General features: G+C 36.2%; 2 protein-coding genes across 4 annotated transcripts; both read left to right on the top strand.

Moving 5' to 3' along the window:
- The first annotated feature begins 241 nt into the window (after nucleotides 1-241).
- On the top strand, nucleotides 242-4,081 carry LOC122300604 (DNA-directed RNA polymerases II and V subunit 8A-like). Of its 3 annotated transcripts, none has more exons than XM_043111379.1 (6): nucleotides 242-449; nucleotides 742-980; nucleotides 1,190-1,305; nucleotides 2,568-2,728; nucleotides 3,162-3,253; nucleotides 3,801-4,081. In XM_043111379.1, exons 3-6 carry the CDS (start codon nucleotides 1,233-1,235, stop codon nucleotides 3,910-3,912), a joined length of 438 nt encoding a protein of 145 aa, XP_042967313.1. In that variant the 5' UTR covers nucleotides 242-449; nucleotides 742-980; nucleotides 1,190-1,232; the 3' UTR covers nucleotides 3,913-4,081. The 3 variants fall into 3 exon arrangements, with proteins under 3 accessions (XP_042967313.1, XP_042967312.1, XP_042967311.1); XM_043111378.1 differs by having other exon boundaries at nucleotides 731-980; XM_043111377.1 differs by lacking the exon at nucleotides 742-980 and having other exon boundaries at nucleotides 243-449.
- Nucleotides 4,082-5,927: 1,846 nt separating this feature from the next.
- LOC122300603 (membrane-associated 30 kDa protein, chloroplastic-like) lies at nucleotides 5,928-14,743 on the top strand. Its single transcript, XM_043111376.1, has 11 exons — nucleotides 5,928-6,194; nucleotides 7,420-7,532; nucleotides 7,659-7,769; nucleotides 8,312-8,376; nucleotides 8,459-8,540; nucleotides 8,885-8,959; nucleotides 10,813-10,883; nucleotides 10,976-11,058; nucleotides 11,442-11,506; nucleotides 13,932-14,006; nucleotides 14,423-14,743. The coding sequence occupies exons 1-11, from the start codon at nucleotides 6,053-6,055 to the stop codon at nucleotides 14,540-14,542; spliced, it is 1,002 nt and encodes a 333-aa protein (XP_042967310.1). The 5' UTR covers nucleotides 5,928-6,052; the 3' UTR covers nucleotides 14,543-14,743.
- The last annotated feature ends 2,082 nt before the right edge of the window (nucleotides 14,744-16,825 follow it).

Below are 16,825 nucleotides of genomic sequence, written 5' to 3'. Positions count from 1 at the left end.
TTTAATTATTATAATTTTTTTTTTAATTTTTAAATAAAATATAATAAATAATTTAAATTTTTAAAAATTTAAAATAAAAATTCTATTAAAAAATAATATTTTAATAATATTTTTAGACAAACTTTTACGGAAAAGGTTCAAGTCGGTAATGGTGAAAATCAGAAGTTTACTCCCTCCAATCAAAATACAACACATAAGAAATTCATTTGGTTTATGATGGATGCGCCTATATTCACCCTCCTCTCAAATCCCAGTCCCCTCTTCGTTCTCTTCCTCCCTCATCCCCTCCCACTCCCTTTCAGTTTATTCCTCTGAGGGTTTCCTTTCTCTCTCTCATCTCCAGCCCACCTCAACATCTTCTCTCTCTCTCTCTCTCATCTCGTGAATCAGTATTCTCCCTGAAGGTTCCTTCTCTCTCCATCTGGTCGTCGATTTCGCCTAAGCTCACAGTAAGTGATTTAATACTTGGTAGAATATTGTGCTTTTTTTTCGCTCACCTCAAAATCTCTGTAAGTGGTCTTCGATTTCGCCTAAGCCCACCTCAAAATCTTGTGCTTTTTGATTGCTCAGAATGTGTTGTAAAATTAATTTCATAATGTATTGTAAAATTAATTTTAATTTCAGAATACAATAAATTATTTTATAAAAATCAAAAGGGCATCCTTTCGCCTAAGCTAACTGCACCAAACCTAACTACAAGTTCTTGTGCTAACTCACTTGGCTGACGGAGATTGATTGAAGGACGAGGTTCCTCACTTCGGCCTGAGGAGAGCGACAGAGAGAGGGGGTCGAAAATTAGACCTTCGGGTTCGGAGGAGAGAGAGAGAGACGCGGGTGAGGGGAGAAATCCTTGCAATTCGATTTTTTTCCCTACAATCAATTCTAGTTTACATTCTATAAAATTCATACGTGTCAAGCAACCGAGCACACGCCGCAGAACCTTCCGTCGTCGCCGCTCTCATCTCTGCACGGGACTCTGAGTACTCTCTCTCTCTCGTTCACCCCGTTTATATCTTCTGTTCTTTATTCTTTTTTGTTGCCTTCCCAGCTCGTGATTCTTGTATAAATTCCTAACCAATTATAGCCTAAAAATACGTCGTGGTTAACTTTTGATGCCCCTTCTTTCAAGAATTCATGTGTTATACCCTAATTCTGATTCTTTTTCCTTTCTTTGTCTATTTTGTAATAGGTGTGCATCTGGTGTTGACGGTCGAAGTTACTTGCTAGTGAGAATGGTTGAGTTTCTTTTTGAAGATATTTTTAGGGTTGAGCGTATTAACCCAGATGGTAAAAAGTTTGATAAAGGTATATATCTCTTTCTAGATATGCTCATTGCTATTTTACTACATACTTTCAGTTTAATGGTCTCTCTCTCTCTCTCTCTCTCTCTGTTCTTCAATTTTGATTATAGTTTATGGCTTTGTCATCTTGAGATTTTGAGATTATCTGGCATCTAATCACCAATCTTGAGTTTGAAAATAAGATTAAAGTCCATACAATGGTAAAAGAAAGAAAATATTGTGCCGTTGAATGTTGCCATTATAAGAAAAGTATTGCCTCTGTTCAGAAAATCTGCTTCTAATGCTCATAGTATGTGAAAGAGTGTAGTGATGTCTCTCGATATGCTCTTCATAATTATCTTAAAAGCGAGCATTTCTACATTAGCAAAGCTGTCTGGATCATTTTTCTGTCTCTAAAACAATTGCGAAGATTCTAGCCTCTTTTGCTCATGTTATTAGTTGTCCTGAAATCTTTTTTTAGCTGTATAACAAATGTAGCCATAACTTTGCACTGGTATCTGTTTCTCTTAAGAGAGTTTTGTTTACGTAGAACTAAATTATGAACTTAAAGAATATGGGGGTTCAAGAAGTTACGAATTTCAGGTGGGTTTTTTCAGTAAAGAAAATCACTGGAACTTCAGGCCTATGGCTGCACTATGCATTGTGATATGCAGTACTATAACCTAATTGAAATTCAAATTGATCATCCTACTGGAAATACAAATCTGTGTTGAAAACACGACTAAATTATGAATGAAAATTTGCATGTAACGGTTTTGGTTTATAATCTCTTTCCATATGAATAATGGAGTTGAACTGAGTTTTTTCAACTGGATGTCTTTAAATGCAGTTGTGGTATGAAAATATTGTGTTTCTATTAAGAGCTTTAGAACTAAGTTTCACTTAACTGTTACCACCTTAGAGTTTGCGAAATATGAAGTAGTTTCCTTTCTGCTCGCTCATAAGATTTGGTAGATCCTTTTAACTTATCAAAAAAAATATATATATATATATATATATATATATATATTTGGTAGATCCTTTTGCGTGTTGATCCATTAGCCTTTGAATGTTAGGTTCTTACATTGCAGTAAAGTTCACTTTGGCACTTTCTTAATAGTTTTTTGTAGGCTAGTTTATGCTATACTCTACATGAGATAGGAATATACTGTTTTTAGTCAAGCTGAGTGGATTCATTGAGATCAGAAGACTGTTTGGATTTTTTCAAGATATACACACGTGTTGTTGGCATTTTACATTCACAATTTCATCAATGTATTTCTGTAGTTATCCGGGTGGAAGCAAAAAGTGAGAAGTTCGACATGTTCATGCATCTAGATGTGATGGTTACAAAGGAATTTATACTGAAGGAAGGTGATAAGTTTGCAATGGTACTAGCTCCAACACTAAATCTGGATGGAACACCTGATACTGGCTATTATACTCCGGTAATAATATTCCTTGTTTAGCCTAAAAAATTTGGATTATGATGGAGTTACAACATTAATTATAGATCAGATATCTGTTTATGTTTATTGCCTGCTTGAAGAGTTAGTTCTAAATTTAATTGGAGCTCTTTTCATAAATTATTAGCTTCAAACCTGGGCCTTTCGAGAATGACTCTGAATTATGCAGTGATGATCTCTGTAATTTGTATATAGATGCTATAGGCTATAGGTGCCTTTGCATTTTTTAGTTTCTTCAATTTCATGCAGTTTCCATGGTAAGTGAGCCATTATAAATCGTACTTCTATCTTACACTGATAATCAGGCAATATCCATGATCTTTTGTTGTTTCCTCTCTCAAAATTAATTCTTGGTTGTGGCATTTTCAAATCATCAGGGCCCTAATCCTAATAATGAATATTAATCTTTTCCCAGGGCAATCGGCAGTCACTTGCAGACAGATTTGATTATGTAATGTATGGGAAGCTTTATAGAATTGCTGACGGTTCAGGACGTGGAACAAAAGCGTATGTACTACTCTACTTTTCATGTATGAAGTAATAACCAATCTCTGTGGGGGTTTTTTTCCTTGGCTAATCTTTGTAGTGTGTTCACTACGCTTCATAGCTCAAGTGAGGGTAGGGATTACATCTGATTTTTGTGGTCCCATATGGATGGTTCAAAACCATGCAGTTCCTCCAACTACGAGGGAAAATATTGTTTAAAACGAGCCTAACCACAATTCAGCCTGAAGTTTGGTGAGGCTCAATTGTAGTCCCTTAGGGCACCATCATTAATTGAAGCTTAAGCACAGTAGGAACACCACCCCCCCCCCCCCCCCCCCCCCCCCCTCTTCCTCTCTCTCTCTCTCTCTCTCTCTCTCTCTCTCTCTCTCTCTCTCTCTCTCTCTCTTCTCTATAACTGAAGGTTCAGAAGGTGTAGATCAGTTAAATGTTGCAAGAATACATATCGTTCCCATTAATTTTGAACTGAGACAAAATTGATCAGTGTTTGGGTGGCTTTATAGTCGTCTATTTTTGTAAGCCTTAACATGGGTTCGGATTTTGCATTCAGGGAGATGAACATTTCATTTGGTGGGCTTCTGATGATGCTGAAGGGAGATCCATCTCATTGCAACAAGTTTGAACTTGATCAGAGGCTATATATCCTCATGAGGAAGGTGTAAAGTTAAGCTATTTGATCAGAGTGTTACTTACTTTATCTCTGTCTGTTATGGAAGCTCTCTCTACTTTCCAAGCCCCTAATCGGCTATGTTGATATGCGATGCCATGACAGCTTTTCAGTTTATAATTGGCAATGCTAAACTTATGGTAAAATGAACAATTTTGTACCCATACATAGGGGTGGCAATATGTCACACGACCCGTTAACTCAACACGAACACGACACGATAATAGCGGGTTAGGGTTTAGCCTTAATGGGTTCGGGTCAAAACGGGTTGATCCGTTAAGACACGATTGCTTAATGGGTTGATAACGGGTTAACCCGTTTTAACCCGTTATAACCTGTTATGACACGTTAAGAAAATTAAAGTTACAATTATACCCTTATATCTAAAAATAAAATTGTTAGAATTTTAATTTCGATATTTTTATTATTTAGATTGTAGTTTTGGACTTATAATTAGTTTTATAATTTTTATAGATATTGTAATTTTAACATTTATATAAAATTATGCAAAATTTAATCAGGTTAAAAAGGTTAATTTCAGGCCTATTCAACCTATTTATATAAATAGCTTAAAATGAGTTGTATTGTATCGTATTAACCTATTTCATAATATTTTCTTAATTTATTTGTTTACTTATAAAAAAATATATATTTTGTAATATTTATTAATGGGTCAAAACGGGTTGACACGACACGACTCGTTATGTTAATGGGTCGTGTTAGGGTTTGAGATTTTGACACGATAAGCTTAACGGGTCGGGTTAGGGTTGATCTATATGACTCGTTAACACGATTTGACATGACACGAACACGACCCGTTAACACGATTTGACACCCCTACCCATACATGTCTACGTGAGGTGCAAATGAACAGGAGGCTAGGCCTCCAGTGGCTAATGTGATTGGCTTGAGAAATATGCAGTTCCATTCCTCCAATGGAAATTTTATTTAGATATTTTTCCATTAAGGTTGATGAGGCGGGGAGGGATGCCAATTGGAATTGGATTACTTCACTATGCATTTTGCCCAAAACAGAAACTTGTGCTTTCAAATGCCAAACTTGTTGATTCCAGCCCATTGTCAAGAACACGAGAATATAAAGCCTGCGCAAGAAACTCCGAATACAGAAAAGCTTAGAAAAGAAGACAGAAATATGTCTGGCTTTATCTCTTTACATTTGGAGAAAATAGTCAGGTGGATAGATCATGTCAACTACTGCCCAGGGGCCTCTCTTCGAAGCAATGGAGACCCTTTCTCCCACTTCTGCAACCCAAATCATATAACACTTATCTTAGATTCTTTAGAGTATAATTCTAGAAACTGATTTTTGCAAGTCTAGACGTGCAGGCTCGGTGCAAATTGCAAATCCTCCTCTTATAAAAAGTGAGATCCATTGACAAGGAGAAATGATTTGTATAAGTTATAGATAGGCAAGTCTCGTATAAGTTTTTGTATAAGTCTTGTAAGGAATTAGCATAACAATTTCTATTGCATGGAATGATAAGCTGATAATACAACATTGAAAGCAACTTTGATAGATCAGTGCATGAAATGAAAGGCGAGAATGATTGATTCAAATGTTTTAAAACTTTAACCCTAATACTATTTGTTTTTATGTCAAAATCAAATTGCATTAAATTATCCACGAATTAATCCAGATTTTGCATGAAGATTAGTGAAACTACCGTAATCCCACTCCCCCAAAAATGTAAAAAAATAATAATAATAAATATTCAAATAGTTTTCAACTGGGAAAAGGGATGGGTCTCAATTATTTTCAGTGACAAATAAAAAAGGAAAGCATTAAAATAAAATTTCTCAAATTCTTTCTTTAAGAACTCTTTGATTTCAGTCTATTGAATTATTTTATACTTAAAAAAAAATGTAAATCACAAAAAAAAAAAAAAAAAAAAGGGGTTTCGGATTTCACAATAATCACTCCAACTTTGCAACGACCCGGATCCGGCCCGTTAAATTCGAGTTCGGAAGCACCGAAAACAGTTTATAAAGTTTCTCAAAACCATACACCGACTGGAGAAAGGCGATCCCGATATTTTCTTCATCTGCTCTATCTTCATTTTTTGTTGGAACCATTTTGTTTTTCCGCAACAAATCGGACTGATTTTAACAGTAAAATGGCTACAAAACCGCAGATGTTTACAGGATTAACCTTGGCCTCTACGCCTCCTGCTTCTTCGTTCCAACCCTCTTCTTCAAGCTCTCACAGTCTATGCATGGTCAGGAAGCCCCTCACGACGTCATTTTTCGGTCGTGGAGGTATGTGCCTTTTTGATATTTTTGCTCCGTGATTTGCGTGTATGGCTTAAATTTTCTTAGTTTCAACGGTTTTTGGGTTCTTATCTGGGTTTCGATTTACACTCTGTTGTTTGGCTGCTTAGGAGAGAAAGAAAAAGAAAATATATTACCATTTTACTCATACAATTCAAATTAGTGCACTAAACTTGGTAAACTGTCTTGTATGTTTTGACGGTTTCCGCATGTCGTATACTTGTTGTAATATGAGTTCACTGTTGATATGTAATTTTACGATTAGCAGATGATTATGAAATTAGATTGAAGAAAGTCACTGTCTAGAAATAGAATCAAATAAGTAAATAGGTGGGAAGAGCATGCTTATTGATGTGGAATTTATTCAAATGAGACGTTACGGACTAACTCCAAAACAGTTGAGGCAATAATGCAAAACTATAAGCCAGTAATGAATTTTCTCACCCTGTTCCGTTATGTTTTTGCAATCAAAGTGAAAAATATGAGATTCCATAACTTTTCTTGGATTATAGGATTGTACTGAAATAAGCTTGATGTGCATTTGTTAACACCATTTGATTCAAACACAAATTTCTCTGGCAAACTGATTTTTTGGAAAAAAGTGCAACTTAGTTGCCGCGCACCATCTCCTATGTATATTTGTCCCTCAAACTAGTACACAAACATAAGATATTCGTCAAACAAAAAGTACTTATGGATCATGCATACAAAGAGATGACCACATTTGAGGTGTCTGCTGTTTCAAATAAATTGGGTTTTCTTTTATTGACTGCATTTTACGAAGGATTTTCATTGATAAAATAAAAGCATTTGAAGTTGTCTGCCCTGCATATTTAATTAGTGTGTGTGTTTCTACATTACAACTTAACGATGCAGCCAACATAAAAAATGTGGCATATCTTGTTCTTTTTATGTGTTGGAAGTTTCTAATTGGAATGGAATTTACCATGGTGGTTAGCATATTGGAGTTCTATTTTTCAAATAACCTTATTACGCATATCATGAGTTTGGCACACTGACATTACTCAATTACGAAAGTAAATTTACTTAATTTTAATACTTGGAAAATTTAAAACTAATTTTTTACTTATTAAAGAAAAAACCTTGGTTGAATTCCCTCACAGAATTGTAAAGTTTCTCTCACTCTCACACTCGTATACCAGTTGTATTCGCATATAAAACCATTACTGGGGAAATATTTATTTGCTCACAGTAAAAGTTGCTGGCATAAGAATCGCTGCTTCCAATCGATCCCGTAGTAGACAAAGAGGAGGTTCTCTTGCTGCTGGTATGAACCTTTTTGACCGGTTCGCTAGGGTTGTCAAGGTGTGATTTAAGGACTCGCTCACATGCATCCATGTAAAATTAATTATTGCTTTTTTATGTCCTGTCTATTAACTGTTATTTGTTAAATGATGCATATAATGTGATTTAGCTGTCTCCTAACTGCAGTCATATGCAAACGCAATTATAAGTTCCTTTGAAGACCCAGAGAAAATCTTAGAGCAAACAGTGCTTGAAATGAATGATGACTTGACAAAGATGCGTCAAGCCACAGCACAAGTAAGCATAATTTGTTCTTCCCCTGTTCTTTTCATTTGTTTTATTCTGGCCTTTCTTTGATCCCTTTTTGTTCTCCTGTTACCAAAAAAGGACAAAACAAATAGATTATTCTACCGCTCTCTATAGGATGGGATTTTTATTATAGTTAAACAGGCAAAGGGACGCTACACAAGGTGTATACAAGGGGAGCAACCTGGGGGTGGAGGTGCAAGGAAAATAAATGATAAATCTAAATAGGAAGAAAAGTTGAGAATTATTATGCACAAACATCCACAAATATTGCTTTTAACACACTAGAACTAAGCTCCTCCCATCTTGTTACAATATTCAAAGTTGATAGACTTAGATATTGTGTAATAAATTCTTCTTACATATTAAAAAAAAAGATATATTGTAATAAATTCTTCTTACTTATATATATAAAAAAAGAGATATTGTGTAATTCTCCACTCTATTCATTGTTAGTTTGTGGCATTTACTTTTAACCCCTCAAATTCCATGTTTTAAAATTGGTGAAACTTTGTTTGTTTGTTTGTGAGAAGGTTTTGGCATCTCAAAAGCAGTTGGGAAACAAATACAAGGCTGCACAACAAGCTTCTGAAGATTGGTAATACTTGAGTGCACTATTATCATAATTCCCCAAGTATAGTGATAATGCGTGATGCCTGTGTACCTTATGTTTAATGTAGGTATCGTAAGGCCCAATTTGCCCTTCAGAAAGGAGAAGAGGATCTTGCACGGGAAGCTCTAAAGAGGCGGAAATCTTATGCTGTAAGTATTCATCTTTCTGAAGTAGTTTATGCTAGAAGTTCAAATCTGTTGTTATTTTGGATTAATAATAACCAGTCTGACTGAATTTGAAGTTAGATGCTAGAAACTGCATAACATTGATCGCTTGATCATATTTTTTCTGCATTTTTTCCTTAAATTTACTGCTTTTGAAAAAGAGTGCAGTTTGTTTTTATACTCTTTGCTTACATAGATTGCATAAGTCATGCTTATGCAAGAGGTTCCAACTGAAAAGTGGAACTACATAGGGATGTCTTGGTATCTGGGCCATAGTAATGCTACATTCTGAAGGATTTGGCATGCCTGATGCTTAAATTTTTCTGCAGGATAATGCTAATGCTTTGAAAGCTCAACTTGATCAACAGAAAGCCGTTGTTGAGAATCTTGTCTCTAATACACGGGTATGTTAATAAGCATTTTCTCGTGCATTGGTCATATCCCCATGGGGTTGTTTTTATAGAAAATAATGTTTGAAATACTATTTTCGATTCATAGACTGTTATTTTGGTAGTGATAAATGTTGTTTTTTAAATAGTTCAATACCATGTAAAGAAGCCGTGTTTTCGTATGTAAGAGACATACTTCATAATATAATTGGCTAGGCAGATAGAAAACTCTTTTACTTGGATATTTTTCTTGTTGGTTAGAATATATTTAATTGGTTGTTAGTTGTCAAAATTGGTATTATTGCTCATAGGTATCAAGAGATTTTACTCATAAAAGGGGGGAAGAAACAGCTATCCTGAGAACTATGAAGAACTGACTAGAGAAGCTGTGATTCGTTTATTACATATTGTGAGTTACATAGTTGTAATTTGCACTTAATTCAAAACAAGAAGCTGAGCAGAACCAAGGCAATTACTTCTATTTTTTTATTCTATCAAAAACCAGCTGAAAGAATAATTTGATGAGATCAAATTTATTTTTTGTCCAGGGACTGAGAGATGAAACTTTTCCATACGCTGGCTTTATTTGCATGATTCAGTTATTCTGATTTTGACCATGCTATTCGGTATAATAAGCATACATCAAGGAGTTTAATAAAGTTGCATTCTTGGGGGGGGGGGGGGGGGGGGGGGGATAGATGAAGAGTTCAAGTTTCATTTGGTGAATTAGGCTACAGTTTGTACCCCTATATGTGAAGGCGGGTTGGGAATTCAGAATTGTTGGTTTTCAACAAGGCTTTATTGGGTAAATGGTTATTGAGATATCACGAAGAGAGGGGAGCTTTGGGGATGGTGATCATAGATTTAAAATATGGTGGACTGTGGGGAGGATGGTGCTCAAATGAGGTGAGTGGACCACATGGGGTGGGGCTTTGGAAACACATAAGAAGAGGCTAGACCAATCTCCATCGATCAGCATGGTTTGTAGTTGGAGATGGCTCTAGAATTAAGTTATGGAATGACTTATGGTGTGGAGATTGAATACTCAAAGAAGCCTACCCAATACCATACAGCATTGCACAAAGAAAGGCAGCTACAGTAGCAGAGCTTCTGGATCTCTCTGGTGGCTCTCCCCAATGGAATATTATTTTCCTTAGAGCTGCCCAAGATTGGGAAATTGACACATTTACAGATTTCTTCAATCTTGGAGGAGCGGATAAGATGATGTGGTCACCATCCAAGAAGGGGAACTTTACTGTACAGTCGTACTATATTCCCATGGAAGACTAAGCCCCCCACCCCCCGCCCCACGAAAAGCTTCTTTTTTTGTATGGACAGCTTCATTAGGGAAGATTCTCACCTTAGATAATCTAACGAAATGCCGACTTATTGTATTGGATTGGTGTTACATACGTAAGAGAAGTGGTGAGTTTGTAGATCACCTATTATTGCATTGTGATGTAGCCAGGAGTTTATGGAATGATATCTTTGCGAGAGTGGGACTCTTTTGGGTAATTACAAGAAGGGTTGTTGACTTTTTGCCCAGCTGGCAAGGCATCTGGGGCAACTCTCAAATTGCAGCTATGTGGAAGATAATATCGACCTGCCTATGATGGTGCATATGGATGGAGAGGATTGGTTGGAGATTTGAGGATCGTGAATGAACAATGGACAAGTTTAGAACTTTTTCTTCTTCACACTTTATTCCATTGGTTGATTGTAATAGACTTTGATGGCATGAACATACATGATTTTCTTGTATCTTTAAACAGTCATGCCTAGACCTTGTATATGTCTTGTGTACTTGGCTTCGCCTATTTTCAATAAAATTCTTATTTACTGATAAAAAATATTCTTGCTTGGTGTAGCTTTTGGAGAGTAAGATACAGGAAGCTAGATCAAAGAAAGATACTCTAAAAGCACGTGCTCAGTCTGCAAAGTTTGTCTTCCACCACCTTAATGCATCGCTATGCCATTTTACCTATATATTGTCTCCTTAATGATGCCAGTAATGGCCACTTTGGTGTTCAGGACTGCAAGCAAAGTGAGCGAGATGTTGGGGAATGTCAATACAAGTAATGCTCTTGGAGCTTTTGAAAAGATGGAAGAGAAAGGTGAGGCATCGAGATGGTAGAAATCACTCTCTAAATCCACATGATATATATGATAAAATAATATAATCCTGGATTTTCCGCACATCACCCCCATCCCTTACCTCTTCTCCAGGGTGCAGATGACTGCAATATTATATTATACAAGTTTTGTGGCATGTTTCATGTGATGCTCTCTGGCACTACGTTATGTATATCTCATACTTAAGGTTACAATAGTTATTCCTTGCTTAATATGTTTCTTTATCACCCAACATGTAACCAGCTTACTTTTGGCATGTTATCTTAATTTTTCTGAAATATTGGCCGAATCAATCTCGGTTTATCATATTGATTCTATTTATTTTTCCTATTTAAATTTTATTAATTGTTTTTCTTCTTTATAGTGCTGGCAATGGAATCCCAAGCAGAAGCTCTTGGTCAATTAACTACTGATGATCTTGATGGAAAGGTAGTCATCATTTTCCTTTCTCTTCGCTACATTCCATATTTTTTCAAATCAAATCATTGATTATCCGAGTGAAGAAACTTGAGAGAAAGTCCTTGAAACTATTGTGAATGGGTTACTTTTTTTATGTTCTTTGCGAAATATAATCTGAAGATAAGTCAATGAGTAAAGCTCAGCACCCTATGTGGGTTTTCTTTTGAACTTGTTGGCATACGTAGTCTATTTGCATGATTGTATTATAAATCGAGTCTGAAGGTTAAAGTGACTCCCCGATTTCAAGTCTCAGATGCTGGTCATTTTGGAGCTCAAATGGTGTTCAGTGCAGCTGTTCGATTTGTTAGCTGATATAAAATTTCACTAAATTATTATGTACTTGTCCAAGATCAAGTTATCAAAAAAAAGTTGTTCAAGATCTTTGACATATTATTTTTATTGAACTACTCTGCATTTTATGCTGTCGAAGTTTGTCACTATGTTACCCTTATCAAAAAGTTTGTCACTATGTGACACATCTAACAGGCCATGTTTTGGTGTTGTGTCATGGATACAATACTTTCCATACTTCCCATGCCTTAAGGGAGGATTGGGAAATGAATTTGAGATACTTATGACCAATGATCATGTCTTTATCCTAGAGTGGAGGTCCAGCGGGCTTGAGGATCTCTATAACTAGCTACTGTGGAGCAGAGGGCTCACAACTGGTTTTGGTTTGACATTATAGTATTGAGATATGTATTTCAGTGAGGGGATTATGGATATCATTTAGCTTTGACCAATTTAGAGGTGTCTGGGATGTTGATGGCTTGTTAATAGTCATTTGCAGTGATATGAGTACCTTGGTGGATACTGGCATGCATTTGTAGTTCGTACAAGTACCAGGACTCATCTTGGTTTAATGGTTACAGTGTCATGGTCTTGTCCTTCTTGGTGTGCTAAGACCTACCTCAGCTGAACTCTCTCATGCTCTAAATTATTTGAGTGACCCCTGCAGTTATTGATTTTGGAGTCTCACCAGTGTACAGTGAGTTGGTTTTATTGAATATCATTGAGATACATGCACATATACACAGGCTCTCTTAGATATGCTGACATGCAGTTAGCATGCTTTCCAGTTCTTACCGTTGGTGTCATATATAAATATGGACGTAGGCCAAGGTAGCGGGCTTCTCTTCTCCTAGGCTTCCTGCACATGTTATTCGTGAAGAAAAGGCAGATACCAGTTCTTCACTTGGTAGAGAAACCAGCTTCTGGTTGGTCCTTTTTTTTTTTTTTTGATTGGCACCAGATGTTCGAGAACAGTGTCTTGACTAATCTCGGGGGTGCACAGGCCCTCAGCAAGGAGTTTCCCGCAAGTGTACCTTGGGTAGTTAAAGGAAAAAATCCCCCAGTTCAATGGCCCCTAGAGATTGTTTGCATCCAAGAGGACTTGGACCTTAGACTTGGAGGGAGCACACCACCAAGACCAAGGCCTTTACCACTTCACATGAAAAACAAACATAAGATACAATCCAGTCTTCTTTAAATTTTGATAGCTGTCCTGCATAGGTCTGTGCAAGCTTGCATATGCACATGTGCACATACTGTAGTGACACCAAACACTGTCAAGATTTGGAGCAATCCCATAAAGTAAATTGGAAGCTCAAACTGGGAAGGTGGCCTTTCGCAGAAGGGCATGAATAAAATGTGTACTGGCCATCCACTGCACATTGATGGCTCTCTTCTTGTATATATTGTTTTTACATAGTATGATTGAGACCCAATTATTCCCCTAGAAAGAAGAGAAATGGGGAAAAATGGAAGAGGAGGGAGACAGAAAAGAAAGTTGAAGATTGAAAGAGGAAGGAGATAGACATCTGTGACAAAAATCATGGCTAAAGTTACTCTTACATCCTAAATTACTTTTGGTAGTTGGTATTGATGAATTGGGTAATTGACGGTACTTTTTTGTTACTAATGGGTTTTATTGTAGGAAAGATATGATTGTTAAAGAGGTTACTAGAGACATATCCCTAAATAGGGCCTGGTGGCATAAATGAATGTGGTCAACCACGAGTAACTGGGACTGGGCATAGTTTCTGGGGTTGAGGCTAACTTAATACTAATATGAGGAACTTTGTATTTTATTCATTTAATGTAACAATGATTTTGATTATGAATGGTATATAGTCATAAATTTAGCTGTTTGATGTCTCTGTATAGCCTACTGAGCACGTCAGTCAATCATCGAACATTCAGTTAATTGTTTTGGTGATGACTACACTGCCAAACGCCTATAATAAAGGAAAGAAACAAGAAAAAAAGAGAGACTACACTGCTAAACATTCATGATCTCTGTTTCTTCCACAGGGTCATACAGTTTTCACCTGCATTCGATTGTCCCTTTTCAAAAGTAATACTTACCATTTATACTCTTATATTTATGTTGTAGTTTGCATTGCTAGAGGGCTCATCAGTTGATGATGATCTAGAAAACCTGAAAAAAGAATTGTCCGGTAGCACAAAGGTATGCGTTATACTTTCAGTTACATGTGAATGCATAAGCTTTCAATTATTCAGTGAAGTACCCAGATTTTTAGCATACATATGATTTAAAACTTCATTTCTGCTCATTTTTTTTAAAAGTACTTGGCTTGCAATTGTCTCGTTCTTCATTTTTCAAGACAATTACACAGGCAGCATGTAGAAAAGAAAAATTTTTTACTGGGTTGAAAGCTTCCAATTTTCTACTATTTGCTATTTCAATCCCTTGCCAAGAAACTGGAGGAAGACAGAAGATTCAGTATCTTCTGTTATAAGATGCCTGCGTTGTTTCTTCTTCTTCTTTCCCTTTTTTATTTTATTTATTTTTTATCTCCAATTATCTGCATTTTCAACAACCCTGGACTTTGCCCCCGTTTTCTTTTTCTCTTTTCCCTGCAGAAAGGTGACCTTCCACCTGGAAGAACTGTAACGACAAGCACAAACAAGCCATATCCATTCCGAGATTCTGAAATTGAAAGGGAGCTTAATGAACTGAGGCAAAAGGCAAAGGATTTCTAGACTTTCGAACTGTTCCTGTCTTAAATTTCTCTTTTCAAGCTCAGCATTGGTTTCATTTTGCCAACATTTTGTACAGCCAAAGGCCAAACATATTTACATTGTATAGCTTGAAGACCAAGCTTTTAAATGTACTATAGTGATGTTATGCAATGAACAATGCTGCATGCTTCTGTACAATAAAACACCATTTTTCATGTTCTAGATGTAAGGTTTTGAATAACATTATCTGCGGGAACACTCTTGCATGTTTTTGGATTACAGGTACCCCAAAGTCCATCAATGTAAATTTTTAGAAAGATTCTGAAAATTTCCTTGATCCTTCTTGACACGTACTCATCCATTCAAACAAGCGTACAACTGGCGAAACTGTCTTGTCTGCACCCTGCAGCACCCTTGTGTTTGGATTACAGGGACCACAACGTTCATTAAATATACATTTGGAATGACTGAATATTTCCCTGATCCTTCTTGATAATGTTATCCACTCAAACAAGGCTACATACATCTTGCGGAAAGTTCGGTGCCCACTGCCTACCATGGTCGCCGTTGGATTTTCCCCCCGAGTCATCAATACGTGTTGTGAATGAGGTGTTGCAGTGAGGATGGTAGCACGTGGCAGAATGACAGTGAATGACATCTAATTTCGTTGAATTTACCAATATGTTGGCATGTCCAAAATAATGCATTTTTATCATGAATATACATCCACTAAAATCGGACGGTGTTTAATGGACGTTGTTTCCTTCAAACAGTTTAAATTTCCTAGCTTTGGACTTGTTTAATGTTTCACACCAATTCAAATTGACGCATTTTTCAAAACTCTTTCATTTTTCCTTTTTTTTTTCCCTTTTTTTTTCGGTTTTTTTGTCTTTGATATGTAACATTTTCCGCTACAACATTGAATAATTATTGTATCTTAGCCTTGAAGGTACGTAATTAAGTGATATCTTGATGATATTTTATTGTATATATGTTAGTCGTTGGAAACAAAAAAAAAAAAAAATATATATATATATAGTACGATCGATTGATGAACACATACACATGCATATATATATATATATATAGATTCAATTGACTGTTTCCCCTCCCACCAACCAAGATGTTTAAAAATTCAAAAGCCAACGGTACTCTTCTCGTATAGTAATTAGATGAAGGGTCATATTATCTCATCTCCTGAAAGAGTCCATTCAAAAACAAAGACTAATGATCAAGGCAATCCAGTTTTGAACTATTCCCGGCCCCCTGTTCCTAATATCATGAACGATAGTACTGCCTACGCTCGACACATGATCATATTATAAATGTTGACTTATTCCAATTTCCTGGGAGCCAAGTATACACTTTTTTGTCAAAAAAAAAAAAAGAAAAAAAGAAAAGGACTAGTATACCCTTTTTACATTAGTACCAAGATGCCAACAAATCAGATTAAAAAAAAAAATCTATTTTTAAATTGGTATGTAGAGTATAATATTTAATAAAATGATTATATGACATTTTTATTTAAAATATAAATTAAATCTAATCATTTAAATTTAAATGATATGAATGATATCTTCTAAACACCTGCTCGAGAATAAGAGTAGTTAATGCAATAAACTTACTATTTCAGCTTATACATGTGAACGACTCTTTCAAGTTAAGCTCCTTGGTCAAAACGTTAAATCCTAAAAGCCCACCGAAACCGCCCAGCTCAGAAAAACGCGTACAGTTACAAAGCTTTAGCACTATATATATCTGCACCTGCTCATACTTTATTGTCATAAGTACATCCACAACTACTACCAGCAAAAGCTTTATTTCGAGTACGTACGTAGAAAGTTCATACATTTCAGCAATCTAGAGCGCTTAATTCTGACGATGAATTGCAGAAAGACGTGCACTTTCTTAATCATCTTTGTCGTGATCACTATGGCCATTTTGAGCAATGCAAGGGTTGAAGCATCCAGAGTGTTATCGGAGGATTTTGCCGGTGCTAATCACCTTGTCGACATGCATTCCACTACCTACGAGAAGGCGAAGCAGACTGTGGCGTCTTGGCTCGAACGTTTGCCATCCGGACCCAGCGATAGAGGCGCCGGTCATTAGTTTGAGTCTTGAAGTTAAGTCTAACACAAATATTACAGCTAGGGTTGCGCCCCAAGAAAACAATGATCATATATATATACTAGTCCGTGTGTATTTTTCTTCACTTTGTCGATTCATACGTATGTATAAAGTACCATACGACACAAATGTAAAAGGGAAATAAAATTCATTTATTTGATGAAATTATTTAGGCTA

Source organism: Carya illinoinensis, chromosome 2 (assembly GCF_018687715.1).
Source record: "Carya illinoinensis cultivar Pawnee chromosome 2, C.illinoinensisPawnee_v1, whole genome shotgun sequence".
NCBI lineage: Eukaryota > Viridiplantae > Streptophyta > Magnoliopsida > Fagales > Juglandaceae > Carya > Carya illinoinensis.
This window is presented reverse-complemented; position numbering and strand designations above follow the sequence as displayed.

What these genes read in the sequence shown, in the direction of transcription:
- LOC122300604 (XM_043111379.1), top strand. Translation starts at nt 1,233, where the DNA reads ATGGTTGAGTTTCTTTTTGAAGATATTTTTAGGGTTGAGCGTATTAAC. An exon ending in TGGTAAAAAGTTTGATAAAG is followed by an intron (nt 1,306 to 2,567) that starts GTATATATCTCT and finishes GTATTTCTGTAG; the next exon opens with TTATCCGGGTGGAAGCAAAA. An exon ending in TCAGGACGTGGAACAAAAGC is followed by an intron (nt 3,254 to 3,800) that starts GTATGTACTACT and finishes TTTTGCATTCAG; the next exon opens with GGAGATGAACATTTCATTTG.
- LOC122300603 (XM_043111376.1), top strand. Translation starts at nt 6,053, where the DNA reads ATGGCTACAAAACCGCAGATGTTTACAGGATTAACCTTGGCCTCTACG. An exon ending in GGTTCGCTAGGGTTGTCAAG is followed by an intron (nt 7,533 to 7,658) that starts GTGTGATTTAAG and finishes TCCTAACTGCAG; the next exon opens with TCATATGCAAACGCAATTAT. An exon ending in ATCTTGTCTCTAATACACGG is followed by an intron (nt 8,960 to 10,812) that starts GTATGTTAATAA and finishes TGCTTGGTGTAG; the next exon opens with CTTTTGGAGAGTAAGATACA.